The sequence below is a fragment of the Ornithorhynchus anatinus genome, chromosome 4 (assembly GCF_004115215.2).
Source record: "Ornithorhynchus anatinus isolate Pmale09 chromosome 4, mOrnAna1.pri.v4, whole genome shotgun sequence".
In the NCBI taxonomy this organism is placed as follows: domain Eukaryota; kingdom Metazoa; phylum Chordata; class Mammalia; order Monotremata; family Ornithorhynchidae; genus Ornithorhynchus; species Ornithorhynchus anatinus.
The window spans coordinates 94,840,493-94,855,809 of NC_041731.1; the positions used below are offsets into that span (position 1 = coordinate 94,840,493).

Consider the following 15,317-nt stretch of genomic DNA (forward strand, 5'->3'; position numbering starts at 1 on the left):
CCTTCACCATCTGAATCAGCAGAAGCACTGTGGCTTAGCGGAGAGAGCACGCACCTGGGAGACAGAAGGACCTGGGTTCTCATTCCTGCTCTGCCACATATCTGTTGTGTGACCTTGGGCTGGTCACTTCTCAGTGCCTCAGTTACCTTGTTTGTAAAATGGGGATTAAGTGTGTGAGCCCCACATTGGACAGGGGCTGCGTCCAACCTGATTAACTTGTATCCACCCCAGTGTTTACAACAATGCTTGGCACGTGGTGCTTAACAAGTACCATAATGATAAATATTAATAATACTAATAAAAGATAAGATCCAGTGTAGATTGGGCCTGTAGATATGTCTCTCAAGAGGGAGTTTGTTGTAAGTTGACCAGAACTCCCATTTAAATCAGGGCAGTCTTGCCATTTGACCCTGACAAGGCCAATGGGGCTGTGCGAATCAGTTGATAATGATGGGGAAGCAGCGTGGTCTAATGGAAAGTGCACGGGACTGGATTGGAAGTGAAAGCAGCATGGTGGAGTGGATAGAGCACGGGCCTGGGAGTCAGAAAGTCATGAGTTCTCATCTTGGCTCCACCACTTGCCTGCTATGTGACCTTGGGCAAATCACTTCTCTGTGCCTCCGGATTGAGACTGTGAGCACCACAGGAAACAGGGACTGTATCCAACCTGACTTACTTGTATACACCCTACTGCTTAGTACACTGCCCGGCACATAGTGTTTAACAAATACAATTTTTTAAAACAGTGAAAGTAGGAGAAAGGAGGGAAAGGGAACAAGGGGAAGGGACAAGAGGGGAGAAATGACAAGATCTGCTTTCCTTGTCCTCTGCTGTTCTTCTGGGGCCGGGAACCATTATAGAACCATAAACTTTAAAGCAGTCCATTACCTTGCTCAACCTTCTACCTCACCTCACTTTTCTCCTTCTACATCCCAGCCCACACACTTCACTCCTCTCGTGCTAACCTTCTCACTGCGCCTCCATCTCATCTGTCTCACCGCTGACCCCTAACAGCCCACACATTTCACTCCTCTCGTGCTAACCTTCTCACTGTGCCTCCATCTCACCTGTCTCACCACTGACCCCCAGCCTACATCCTGCCTCTGGCCTGGAACGCCTTCCCTCCTCAAATCCGCCTTCCCTCCTCAAATCCGCCTTCCCTCCTCAAATCCGTTTACTCCTCAAATCCGACGTTTACTCACCCCCCACTTCAAAGCCTTATTGAAGGCACATCTCCTCCAAGAGGAGACTAAGGCCCACTTTTCCTCATCTCCCACTCCCTTCTGCATCACCCTGACTTGCTCCCTTTGCTCTTCCCCCTCACATCCTCCACCACTTATGTATATGTCTGTAATTTTATTTATTTGAATTGGTCTGTCCCATTCCCTGCTTCCCCCCTCCGTCCATCTTGACTGTAAACTCGCTGGGAATGTGACTGTTGTATTTTCCCAAGCGCTTAGTACAGTGCTTTGCACACGGTAAGCGCTCAATAAATATGATTGAATGAATGAATTAATAAATTAGGCAATGGTGGGCTGCCAGACTATAAACTTATTATGGACAGGGAATGTGTCTGTTTTAGTAGTGTTTTGTATTTTCCCAAGTACAGTGAGTGCTCTGCACACAGTAAGTGCTCAGTAAATCCAATTGATTGACTTTCAGGGTGAGCCGACAGTGACTGTGGTGACTTGGCCAGGTCAGCTCAGAAAAGCCAGCTCAGCCACAGAGATTGATGGTGATGCTGATGGCTGTGGCAGAGGCAGCTGCCATTACCACTGCTGAAAGCTTCATTTCAGGAGCTGTGAAATCATCAGTGGCCTGATGATTGTCTTTGTTTCTGAGTGCAGTAGTAGAGTTGTGGGGGCTAATTCTAAGTAATTTTTCAGGATTATTTATTTCGATTGCTACTTTCAGAGCTCCTAGATACATTCAGCTTTTGAGAGACACAGAGAGGTTGTGGGGCAACATAGGTTTCTTTCAAAAATAATTTTTGATGTATGAATTTCCCGGAACAATCAGTCTCAAGGGTGATTGAGGATTTGATCATGTAACTCTTGCAAACTCCTTGATTCCCTGCCTCAATCAATTAGCAGTATTTATTGAGCACTCACTGTTTGCAGAGCGCTGTACCAAGCACAAGCATTTGGGAGAAGAAGTAAAATTAGTAGACCTGATCAAGGGGCTTACAATCCAGTGAGGGAGCTGGATAATAGTAATAATAATTCTGATATTTGTTAAGCGCTTACCATGTGCCTGGCTCTGTACTAAGTGCTGGGGTGGATACAGGCAAATCGGGTTGGAAGCAGTCACTGACCCATGTGGGGCTCAGGCCTGGTCCCCATTTTACAGATGAGGTAACTGAGGCACAGTGAAGTGAAGTGACTTACCCAGGGTCACACAGCAGGCTAAAATCATTTATTCATTCATTCAATAGTATTTATTGAGCTCTTACTATGTGCAGAGCACTGTACTAAGTGCTTGGAATGTACAAATCGGTAACAGATACAGTTCCTGCCCTCTGACGGGCTTACAGGGAGGAAAGAGAAGGTATGTACATGAGTTACTGCTGTAGATGTAGGGAGATCATAGCCTTTAATATTCACCTCCCCCACAACACTTACATAATTTCTTTTAATGTTGATCTTCCCCTTTAGTTTGCAAGTGCCCTGTGGGCAGGGATTGTCTAGTCTTATCCTTTTGGATTGAATTCTCCCAAGTGCTTAGGGCAGTGCTCTGCACACTGTAAACCCTAAAAAAAATCAATGAGTGCTCTGTAGGGCAGATATTGACCTAGAAGAAATTGTCTTTTAGCTGGTAATGTAGCTCTAGTCTGTGGAATGGGTAACTTGCCAGCTGCAGTCGATTAGAAAGGGGGGTGAGGGGGTGTGTGTGGGGGGCTGTTTCACAGAGAGTAGACAGGATAGCCAATTGTAATAAGAAAACCAATGACTTGGTTTTTGAAAAAAATCCACTCCTTCCTAAGGGTTTGAAATCTGTGCTTCCACCACCGCAGTTGAGCATGAAAACTGCATTGGCACAACCTCGCCAGGCAAGGGAAGCAAAGCTCGGCTTTCTTGTTTTCACAAGCAGGCTTAACCTGGGCCAACCACAGAGGCTCTCTCCAGTCTTGGCCCTTTTCGTTCCTCCATCATGCCTCATCTAGAGCTGCCCCTATCCAGATGTAATCATCTCTATTTCTGCTCCTTGACAAGTTCCTGCCTGGGCTAAGTAAGGAAATACCACTCTCCTCTTGCTCTCCTCTTCATGGGGGACACAACCATGAGTGGTTCCCGTTTGGAAGCAGTGGAAAACAGAGGCAGCCTCAGGCCAAAAAGAGGGCTCAGAACTACAGTAACTTAAGCATTCAAAATACTCCATGAGCGCTTATTGTGTGCAGAGCACTGTACTAAGCACTTGGGAGAATACAATATAACAATAAACAGACACATTCCCTCCCCACAGTGAATTTACAGGTCTGGTGAGCCCAGTCCATTTTTGTGGCGTCAGGCCAGCTCTGTGGAGAGGAGCAGGGCACACTTGTGCTTTACTATGGTTTAGATAGTAGTTACGGTATTTGTTAAGCGCTTACTATGTGCCAGGCACCATACTAAGTGCTAGGGTGGATCCAAGCAAATCGGGTTGGACACAGTCCCTGTCCCACATGGAGGCTCACAGTCTCAATCTCCATTTTCCAGATGAGGTGACTGAGGGTCAGAGAAGTGAAGTGACTTGCCCAAGGTCACCCAGCAGACAAGTTCTGGAGCTAGGATTAGAACCCTTGCCCTTCTGACTCCCAGGCCCATGCTCTATCGACTATCCCTTGCTGCTTTGAGGGGAGAGCATTTTCTTAGCTTGTATGGAAGTGGGTTGGAACAGCTAAACGGGGATGGGATTAGGGGGAAGCTTAGCGGGAAGGAGGAGACGAGGATCTTTCTGATGACCTTCTTGCTTGGTACAGAAGGGTGGTGTTAGAAGGAGGGTCCCTAGGTGGTCCTCCCTCCCCTCAGCTCACAGAGCCATGTGTGACCTGCCCACCGACCCCAGGTTGTTTGCTGACAGACTTGCTAATTAAGCGCCAGAAGGCCGCACCGGCTTTGCCAAGAGCCATGGCCGGGCCAAAGTTCTCAGCTGCTTCTCGTTGTTTTCCTGCAACCGGCTGCCAGGAACATCCTAATTAAAAATAAACAGGTCTTGACGTTTTTCTGCCCCGGTTACCTAGGTTTGGAGGATGAGTCCTGTGGGTCGGTTACAGCTCCGGGTGAACCCCAAGCAACCACCAACTCCTTCCCCATCACCGCGATGGAGCTCCCACCGAGAGGGAGGGACGTGGGTGAGCCGTCTCACTCGGTTCAGTCTTCCTGGCTGAGGAGAAGCGTTTGGGTGGCAGAGAGGGGCCAGTCGAACCACCGGACACAAGCTGAGCGGTGAAGGTATAACGGGCAGGGCAGGGGACGAGAGAAATAGCAGCCTCAGTGTGTGCGGTTTAATGATTTCCACCCCGGGGCTCCAAGCAAAGGGGTAGCTGGAAGAGCACAGCCTCTCCTGAGGGGGGTTAGAATTTCATTGGAGAGCGAGGCCAGTCACATGAGAGATCCTGGCACTCTGTCCGGGGTAGGCCGGACGCAAGCCTGCCGGAGGGTTGGGAGCCGATGGTATCGGCTTGGCTGAGGGGAAAGGTCCCAGACTGATCTGGAAGCAGGAGGAGGAGACTGTTCCCGGGCTGGGGCAGTAGCCTCAGCGGAGGCTGTGGTAGCAGCAGCTGGCTCTACACGGTGTTCGGTGCTTAAGTTCTGCAAATTGCCGAGCACAAGAGCAGGGGCCGCCAACTTATCTTTCACCTCGAAAGAAGCGTAGGGTCCGGAAGATCGGAAAATGCCCAAGCAGTGCAGTGCCTTCCACACCCTGTCAGCGGCTTTGTGCTGCTTTTATCACCGAAAGTCTGTCATTGGAGGCAAGGTAGGTGCTAGCCCCAGATGTAACAGGTCAACAAATCCCCCACGCGGGCCGGGAAGCTTGGCTTTCCTAAGAAGCTTTGTTTAAAAGTTGGTTTATTTGCGGGATGCACCAGACAGATGTCTCTGGGGGATGATGGTTTGTTGCAAGGATAGCATTCTGTGTTAAAATCTTTGTATTCTCCCTGTGTTGCATCTGCAGTGTATTGGCTATAGGCCTCTTTTTCTTTGAGGGGAGGGTGGTGATTCTAAGTCTTATTGGCCTGTATCTTTAAGCTGAAATGTCTGCCAAGAGATGAAGTTATTTTTCTTGGATCAGACATTGGCATAGACTGTTTAGGATCTTTTATTTTTTTGGCCCATGTCAAGACTTTGAAAAGTATTTGTCTGTAAAAGCTCACCAGCTCATTTGATTTTCGAGCAAAGATCGACACCTTTCAGGGTATCAAATTGGCCACTTGTCTCCACTCATAACATTAAATCCTGAAGCTTTCACATAAAGTGTCGGTACTCGAATTGGATGGGAATGTATAATGGAAGAATTTCATCTGACTGATTCCATTGATGGAGGGGATGAACATATGCTAATGAAATATTCCGTGCTCTGCATCGCATGCTGTTGAAATCCATTTAAAATTAAAATGAGTTGAGGTTCCTTCTGATCTTGGTGTTCTCAGAGAGCAAGAATCCTGTCGGCTTTGCCCCCAAGTAACTTGCAGACTTGATGCCATGTAGATAGATTCATGGAAAGTAAGAATCTAAAAGGAGTTCATAGATTACTGCCTGCAGCCTGAAGTTGCCACCAGGTCACAGTGAGAGAGTAAAGCAGGTAACCTAGTAGAGCTGCCTAACTGCCTTGTCCTTTCCATCAAGCAAGCCTTTAAAAGTTGGTTATGTTTTGTTTCCTCTTAATTCACCCTTAAAAAGATCCAAAGGCAATTATGTTGTGCCTTTGGAGGGAGTGACAGCTGCACTAGATGAAAGGAAGTAAATGTACTTTCTGTCATGAAGGCGGCCACCGCATTGGTCGAAGAGGTTCTATGGCGTTCGTCTGAATCGATAGGTTTTGGGCCTCGGTGGCCAATTAACCAAAAGTAAGCATCGTTCCCTCTCCCGCTCTTATGAGAGACTCTTACTGCTTCACAACCAGTGGGGTGGGTCAAGGCTATTACCTAAATGTAGACTCTCCTGATTTAGGTCAGAAGAAATTGGATCATTGATGTTATTTTAAAGAGGTCAAAGATAGACCAGTAGACCCTCTGAGAGTGAGTCACATGGATCCCGGGGACTGACCAAGGTATTTTACAGTCCAGAAATCTGTAGAGAGGCCTGATTTGTTGTTGTACTATTGCACCACAGAATCTGGGACTATAGAGAAATGTTTCTGATTGGGCCTTGGAGTGCCAGTTGTGTTCTGGGGAAGGTGTCGACCCCATTCAAGTGAAAGCTCCTTGTGGGCAGGGATTGTCTCAGTTATTCTGTACTTCCCAAGCATCTAGTACAGTGCATGGCACTGAGTGGGCACTCAGTAAATGTGGCTGCTGCTGCTACTATTTTTATTAGGGTGGAGGAAAGGCATATTGACCCCTAGGGTTGTGGTAGATTCTGCCCTGGGGTGAATTTGTACTATGACCAAGTGGAAAGACCACAGGCCTGGGAGTCAGAGGACCTGGGTTCTAACCCTGGGTCCATCACATGTCTGCTGTGTGACCTTGGACAAGAGACTTCACTTTTCTGTGCCTCAGTTATCTCACCTTCAAAATGGGGATTCAATACCTTTTCTGCGTCCTCCTTAGAATTTGAGCCCTATGTGGAACCTGATTATCTTGTATCTATCCCAGTGCTTAGTACAGTGCTTGACACATAGTAAGTGCTTACAAATATTATTATTATCCTCATCATATGACCACCTCAAAGCAGATTCTACCACAACCATGAATATCACTCACGTGCAAGTTGAAAAGAGACTTTCCAAGACTTCCTGGAGACTTAATCCAGAGCATATGAGATCCTGCCTCACCCTCACTAACTTGCCACCCAAAAACCTCCATTCCCAACCAGCCACCGCCCTTGATTTTCCTATCCAAGAAGAGTATCTTATCCTCCTTTGCACTCAGAGTGCTTCTTCTGAATGAAAATCAATGCACCTGTCACTTGGGGTCCCATAAGCACAGGGATAGATCTTCTATCTGACACTGGAGAAGCAGTGTGGCCTAGTGGAATGAGTACAAGCCTGGGCGTCAGAGGACCTGGGTTGTGATACTGGGTCTGCCAATTGCTGTGTGACCTTGAGCAAGTCCCTTAATTTCTCTGTGCCTCGGTCCTCTCATCCATAAAACGGGGGTTAAATCCTCCTCCTTTCGACGTAGACCGGGAACCCATGTGGCACATGAACTGTGTCCACCCCGATGAACTTTTATCTACCCCAGTGCTTAGATCAGTGCTTGACACATAGTAACCAATACCCTAAAAAAAGAAAGATGATGAATGGCTTACAAGAAGGCAGAGCCCTGCTCCTCAAACTCTTTGTTTTCCAATTCTGACTCTTACTCTCTCGTCTTCTCTCAACCTTTCCTAAGCTTCTCTCGTCTTCTCTCAATCTTTCCTAAGCTTCTTTCGGAAGAAACGACTCCCTTCTTGCAATGTTTTATTCTGTTAGTCGTTGTCCACAAGCCATGCTCTAGTTCTGTTGACTTACACTTCAGAGTCTTGCTGGTTCTGATTGGTTTCCATTACTATAAGAGACTCAAAATTAAATTGGGATTGGTTCCCTGATAACGGAACGGAAATAAAGCTCCAGTTCTTGACCATTGACACTGCTTTACTTGGCAGGAATTTCTCATACCAAAAATAACACCGAGGTTGTCATGGTAACTTTCCATTTGATCTAATCCATATTGTCTCTGGAGAAAGTGGAACAGTATTAATAGTGTTTGTTTTATGGGAAAAGAACTAAAAATACCACAGCCATTTACACAAAATCCTGTCCCAGGTGGCTGGTTTCAAAAAAAAAAAAGAGATGATTTGTAGGGGGATGTTTTAGAATTTAAAGTCTGTTTGGTGGACTAAAATGGGTTTGATTTATCTTGGAATAAACTGGCTGGGCCAGAAAGAGGGGGGGTCATATGCAGTGAACAGGGTTTCCTGCCAAAGGCCAGATTAATCCCAACAGGGGATTGATGGACTGGGATGCTGGGACGGGGAAGAAAAGGTTTAAGCAGGTGCAAAGTGAGTTAGCATCTGGTACACATAGGGTGACCATTCATCCAGCTTTCAGCTGGTCTGCCCCAGTCCAGTGCAAGCCATGGGGGAAACAGGGGAGATCTGCTAAGGGGAGTCTGTGATTCTTGAGGACACCACCATATTTTGATGCATTCTTACTGCCTCAGGAATGCCAGTTTATTGGAGCATTCATTTCCAGAAGAATGGCGAAAAAGGGGGTAACAGTGGACATGGATGAGGATAGGTTTTTACTGACAATGGATGGGGAATAGGGACAGTGGTTCATCTAACCCGATGGTTAGAACATAGTAATTAAGCGCTTAAAAAATGTTGGTATATGTTAAGCGCTTACTATGTGCCGAGCACTGTTCTAAGCGCTGGGGTAGATACAGGGTAATCAGGTTGTCCCACGTGAGGCGCTCAGTTAATTTCCATTTTATAGATGAGGTAACTGAGGCCCAGAGAAGTTAAGTGACTTGCCCACAGTCACACAGCTGACAAACCACACAATGATTTTTATTAGTAAGGTAGTTCCAGAGAGTCGAGCTTTTATTCCAACTGCACTATAAAAGTATGACCTGCCACTAAGAATCACGTTATCTACCTGTACCCCACTCAGTCTGCCCTTCTTAAAAATGGGAATAGTAAAACAGAGTCACGAGCAAAACCTGCGTGCTAGGACGATATGATCGGGAAACAGTAAGCCAGTCCTGGATAAATACATAATAATAATAGTAATAACAACTGTGGTATTTGTTAAGTGTCAGGTTATGTGTCATTCATTTCATTCATTCAGTAGTATTTATTGAGCACTTACTATGTGCAGAGCACTGTACTAAGCGCTTGGAATGTACACTTAGGTAACAGAGACAATCCCTGCCCAATAACAGGCTCACAGTCTGAACGGGGGCGACAGGCAGCAAAACAGAACAAAACAAAACAACATCATCAAGATAAATAGAATCATGGAGATGTACACATATATGTCAGGCACTGAACTAAGTGCTAGGGTGGATACAAGCAAATTGGCTTGGACACAATCCCTGTCCCACGTGGGGCTCACAGTCTTAAGTCCCCATTTTCCAGATGAGGTAACTGAGGCAAAGAGAAGTTAAGTGACTTACTCAGGGTCACACAGCGGACAAGTGGCGGAGCCAGAATTTAGAACCCAGGTCCTTTTGAGTCCCAGGCCCGTGCTCTATCCACTAGCCCACACTGCTTCTCTAGTGAGTGGTGGGTGAAGGTGAACAGAATGAGGAGCGGAAGCATCTCTATTTTTGATTGATGCCCACACATCTCTCAGCTAGTTCCATTCAGCTCCTTACTTGGGCCAAGTTCTGGCTGTTTGCTTCTTCATCCCCTGACTCACCTCCCCATGGACATACTCAGATCATCCCACTGGTCCTGGCCCCTTGGGATTTCCATGATAAGAGAAAAGCAGCATAGTAGGGATAGAGCATGGGCTTGGGAATCAGAAGGACCTAGATTCTAATCCTGACTCTGCCCCTTAGCTGTGTGACCTTGGGCAAGTTGCTATACTTCACTGTGCCTCAGTAACCTCAACTGTAAAATGGGGAGTAAGACTGTGGAACATGGTCTGTGTCCAACCTGATTATCTTGGATCTACCCCAGCGCTTAGTACAGTGCCTAGCACATAGTAAGTGCTTAACAAATACCATTTAAAAAAACCCACAGGCAAGTCTCCAGCAAAGCTTCCCCAAATAATCTCCCAGCAGCTGGTGCCATATAAACAACTCTGGTGTATTGTACTCCCCCAAGCACTTGTGCTCTGCATACAGTAAGTGCTCAATAAATACCACTGGTGTTATAGTTATTCAGGTGGAAGAGAGGGTGTGAACCAGAGGTCAGTGGTGAGAGAAAAGAGAAGGATTAACAGTGAGTAGGTTGGTTTAGGAGGAGCAAAGCCTGGGAGTAGCGGGAGAGGATCAATGACTGAATGTCATAAAGCTGATGGCTGGGGATTTTTCTGTTTGATGAGGAGACCTGATGAGTTTCCATTGGAGGTTTTTGAGGAGTGAAGAGATGAGTGGAAAAAAAGGGTGTTTTGGGAAAGTGATCTGTGCCGCAAAATGAAATATGGGCTGGAGACAGGGAGGTCAGCGAGGAGGCTGATGCAGTAAAGTCATTTTAGATGGGGAGGAAGGGGCGGATGTTATGAAGAAATAACCAGATTTGGTGAATGAATATGGAGTTTGAAAGAGAAACTCAAGGATGATGCCATGGCTGTGATCCCTGCCCACAGGAAACTTACAGTCTAGAAAGGGAGAAAGACAGTAATATAAATTAAAAAATTACACAGATATATACATAATACAGATCCAAGTGCATGGGTGATGCAGTAGGGAGAGGGTGCAAAATATACCCATTTGCTGAAAATGGATAAATTATCAATGAGATGTGAGTTGCTTGAGGTGGCCGCTGAATTGAGAAGAAGAGCTGCTAAATCTGTGCCTTGAAAGTTTTTTAGAAAGATTTAGAGAAGCAGCATGGTGTAGTGGATAGAGCACAGGCCTGAGAGTCAGAAGGTCATGGGTTCTAATCCCGGCTCTGCCACTTGTCTGCTGGGTAACCTTCGGCAAGTCACTTTATTTCTCTGGGCCTCAGTTCCCTCATCTATAAAATGGGGAATGAGACTGTGAGCCCCACATGGGATAGGGACTGAGTCCAACTCAATTTGCTTGTATCAATCTCAGTGCTTGGTACAGTGTATGGCACATAGTAAGTGCTTAACAAATACCATCATTATTATATCTCAGGGACGTTTGCCCAGTCCATTAAAGCTTGAGGTATTTTGAGAGCTGCCTGAAGTGATAGAAGATTTTACTTTTGAAAGTTGGGAAAGAATGGTTTTCCGGGGGGAGGGCGGGGTGGAGTCTGAGCAGGGAAGGGCCCCCACCGTCGTTCCCAGGGGCAGAATTCCAGATCCCCTGGCCCCATTAGATTCCTGGCAGCCTCCCCGTCTGAGCCTGCTGGTGGTGTTAGATCTCCAGGGGGGTGACAGGTTCCCAGGGTCAAGGCCTGCGGCTGCCTCAGCCCATTTGCTACCAGCCAAGCCCACCCCGTGGGAACAGCAGCCCCCAGGGGAGGGGGTGGTTCCTGTGAGCTGGCAGTGGGGGTGGGGAGGATCTCACCACCCATCCTCCTGATCCAGGGCTGGGCTGCCCACCACAGGCAGCTCTGGAGACTATTTGTACTTACTTATTTTTAAAATTATTCTTATTGTAATGCTCACTGTGTTATGTATAGAAGAACCGTTAGCAAGGTTATTGAATATGGCAGAAGGTTGGACGGTCTGGAGAAAATATATCCATAGAGGTGCTATGATCAGAAACGACTCCACGGCATTTGATAATAATAATGATACTGTGTCAAACACTGTTCTAAGCATGGTAATAATTGTGGTAATTTGTAAGCGCTTACTGTGTGTCAGGCACTGTACTAAGTGTTGGGGTGGATCTCAAGCAAATCAGGTTGGATGCAGTCCCTGTCCCATATGGGGCTCACAGTTATAATCCCCATTTTCCAGATGAGGTAACTGAGGCCCAGAGAAGTGAAGTTACTTGTCCAAGGTCACACAGCAGACAACTGGATTAGTACCAGGGCCTTCTGACTCCCAGGCATGTGGTCTGTCCACTAGATCAAATTAAGTCAGATAAAGTCCCTGTCCCAAATGGGGCTCACAGCCTACGTCGGAAGGATATGTATTGAATCCCCAATTTACAGATGAGGTAACTGAGGCACAGAAAAGTAAAGTGACTCACCCAAGGTGTCACAGTAAGGAATTGGCAGAGCCAGGAGGAGAACCCAGATCCTCTGACTCCCAGGCCTGTGCTCTTTCCAGCAGGCCTCTCTGCTGATGGCTTCTTCCTGCGTGAGAAGGGCCGAGTACAGTCGTTCTTCAGACAGGATCACTGTAACCGAGCAGCTCCCTCGAACTGTGTTTCCTCTGCCCACAGGAGCTTTGAGTATCCAGTGCCAGGCTCAACAGGAAGGATATCCTGATGGGCAGCAGGCATTGGCACCCCGAGCTGGGCCCCCGAAGCATACCTCCGGGCATGGGCCTTGTGTTTATTGGAGATGCCTGGCTGGAAAGCCCAGGCCCGGCAAGGATCCTGGGGATGTTCTTACAGCCGGCTCTCAGGATACATATCCCCCCCCATCCAGCAGGAAGCAGCATGGCCCAATGGATAGAACACGGGCCGGGCAGTCGGAAAGTCTTGGGTTCTAATTCTGGCTCCAACATAACGTTCCCTGTGTGACCTTGAGCAAGTCACTTCACTTCTCTGGGCCTCAGTTACCTCAACTGAAAAATGGGGATTACGACAGTGAGCCCCACATGGAATAAGGGACTGTGTCCAACCCAATTTTCTTCTACCCACCCCAACACTTAGTACAGTGCTTGGTACATAGTGAGTGCTTAACAAATGCCACAGTTATTATTATTAATATAGGGCCATGATCGAGTACTCTGGGAACTTCCACTCCCCAGCCCCCTGGGCCCATCCTGGGTGCTCACCCCCAGCACAATGGGGAGAGGTAGATATTTTTTGCCTTATGCTGTCAAGTCGTCTCCGACCCATAGCTACATCATGGACACATCTCTCCCAGAACATCCCACCTCCATCTGCAATCATTCTGGTAGACTATCCGTAGAAGTTTCTTGGTAAAAATCAGGAAATGGTTTACCATTGCCGCCTTCTGCACAGTGAGCTTAAGACTCCACCCGCGGCTCTCTCCCATGCCACTGCTGTCCAGCACAGGGGAGTTTTGACTTGTAACAGATGACTTGCCACTCACTAGCCACTGGCCAAGTTAGGAATGGAATGGGTATGTGTCTGCTTGACTCTCCCTCCCACAGTCGAGACTGGTAAACTCTCAAGGTGCAACCCTGAGAGGGTGGTGGTCTTTCACCAAGAGGTTGAAGGTGTTCTGGACCCATCCTACTTCCTCCCAACCTGCTTTTCTCATCTGCTCCTTTAGTAATGAATCTCTCTCGTAAGATAGATAAGAAAATGATGGTGCTAAGAAGAATCCCTTTCCTGAGCATTCACTGAGCCTGGCCATTTTTCTGGGTTGTGGTGGTGGTGGGAGAGAGACAGTGCTGTTCGTGTATGTTCCCTTTTCAGGACAGTCTTATAGAAAGGACCCTGGAGTCCAGCTATCCCCACACAAATTTGGGTCTTCACATCGTATATTGTCTGAGCTTCAGCTTCTACTTCAGTAATAGGGAAAATGATCCTTTTCTTACTTGCCTGGCAAGAATGCTGTGCACACAGAGTAGTAACAATAATCATTATTGTGGTAATTATTATTTTTTTTATGATTATTACTACAGAGAAGCAACGTGGCTCAGTGGAAAGAGCGCGGGCTTGGGAATCAGAGGATGTGGGTTCTAATCCCGGCTCCGCCACTTGTCTGCTGCGTGACCTTGGGCAAGCCACTTAACTTCTCTGTGCCTCAGTTGCCTCATCTGTAAAATGAGGATTAAGGTTGTGAGCCCCACGTGGGATTACCTGATATCTACTCCAGTGCTCAAACAGAGCTTGGCACATAGTAAGTGCTTAAATACCATTATTATTATTACTATTACTACTAATAATAGTAATAGCTCCGATCTTGTGCTGTAGCATAGCTATGGGATTTTCAAAGTCTCCGGTCGGTTCCAACTTCCTGCCAACTTGAACCTCTGTGTGGAGGCTGTTCCCGAATCCATTTTTGAAGTGTTTGCAGAGGGAGGACCCCTGCGTAGGGCATTCTGGAAAATTCTCCCCCCACCTATACCCCCCCAGAAGAAACGTCTTGGCCTGTTGTTTGGTGACTGGTTTTTAATTGGGGACTGTCACTCCCCTGGCGCCATTAATGACTCAGAGGTCGCCCTTAGAGTGAGTGTGGCTGGTCCACTCTCTGGACAGGAGGTGGGAGACAGGCAGAAAATAAAATTCCCTCTGGGGACCAGGAGGCAGGCTGGTTTAAATGCCTCTAGGCAGTACATGCCACACCAGGAAATCATCTAAATCAGATCTAGAGGAAAGCCTCTCTCAAGGGAGTTTCAGCAGGGCAAGATGTTAACAAAGAGCCCATGGAAACTCTCATCAGGGTTTCAGTTTACCTCTTAACTGGGAAGGAGGGGAAGACTAGGGCCAGAAGTCATATTAGGGTGCAGATGCGCCTGTGGGAAAGTAATATTCATTCAATCAATCGTATTTATTGAGCGCTTTCTGGTGGATTAGCTGCAATCTGACTACAACCCCCGTCCTGGCAAAGTGGATGGATATCTGATATTCTCCCCAACCCCATAGTACCTATGTACATATCCTTAAATTATATTAATAAATCAATGTTAATATTAAAAATAACTGTATTGGTTATTCATATTAAGTGTATTGATAAAGTATTCATATTAATGACTCCTCCAAAAGGCCTTATCTCCTCCAAGAGGCCTTCCCAGACTAAGCCACACTTTTCCTCATCTCCCACTTCTTCTGCATCACCCTACCTTGCTCGCTTTGCTCTTCCCCCATCCCAGCCCAACAGCACTTATGTTCATAACTGTAATTTTATTTATTTGTATTGATGTCTGCCTCCCCCCATCTAGACTGCAAGCTCGTTGTGGGCAGGGAGTGTCAGTGTTTATCGTTGTGTTGTACTTTCCCAAGTGCTCTGCAGTAAGCGCTCAATAAATACGATTAAATGAATGAATGGCTAGCTCCCCCTCTAGACTGTAAGCTCGTTATGGGCAGAGAACACGGCTGCTAATTCTGTTGTTCTCTCCCAGGTGCTCTGCACATAATAAGCCATCAATAAATGTGACTGATTGATTGTTAGCCCGTTGTCGGGGTGGGCTCTACTTCATCTGAGCTGGCTCTGTTTGGAGCACCTTACTCTGTCTGGAGGTGGAAATTTAGGTTGCTCAGTGTTGTGGACCTGCGCAGTTCCAGAAAGAAAGCATTTTCAGCCCTTTGGTGTAGCAGCCAAGCCGAGCTAAGCTTCAAACAGAAGAGCACTGCTATTCCAAAAGGCTGGGATTACGGAAAAGCCCGGGAGCTTGCCGAATAATTGGGGAGAAAAAACTTCCTTGAGTTTCCCATCAAAGGCGGCAGCTCTAGAGGCGTGGGTCCAGAT

The 15,317-nt window shown here is 47.0% G+C and overlaps 1 protein-coding gene across 4 annotated transcripts in view; it reads left to right on the forward strand.

Annotated features, from left to right (window-relative positions):
- The window catches only part of BCAR3 (BCAR3 adaptor protein, NSP family member), a 261,311-nt gene that overhangs the window by 202,845 nt on the left and 43,149 nt on the right, over positions 1-15,317 (forward strand). The window contains exon 1 of one of the 4 annotated variants that reach the window (XM_029063378.2): positions 4,738-4,956. The exons of the other annotated variants lie outside the window; for them this stretch is intronic. Within the exon in view, the coding sequence (XP_028919211.1) occupies positions 4,873-4,956 (84 nt within the window). The 5' untranslated portion in view covers positions 4,738-4,872. Of the gene's footprint in view, positions 1-4,737; positions 4,957-15,317 lie in introns of those variants that run through there. 4 annotated transcript variants of the gene reach the window in all.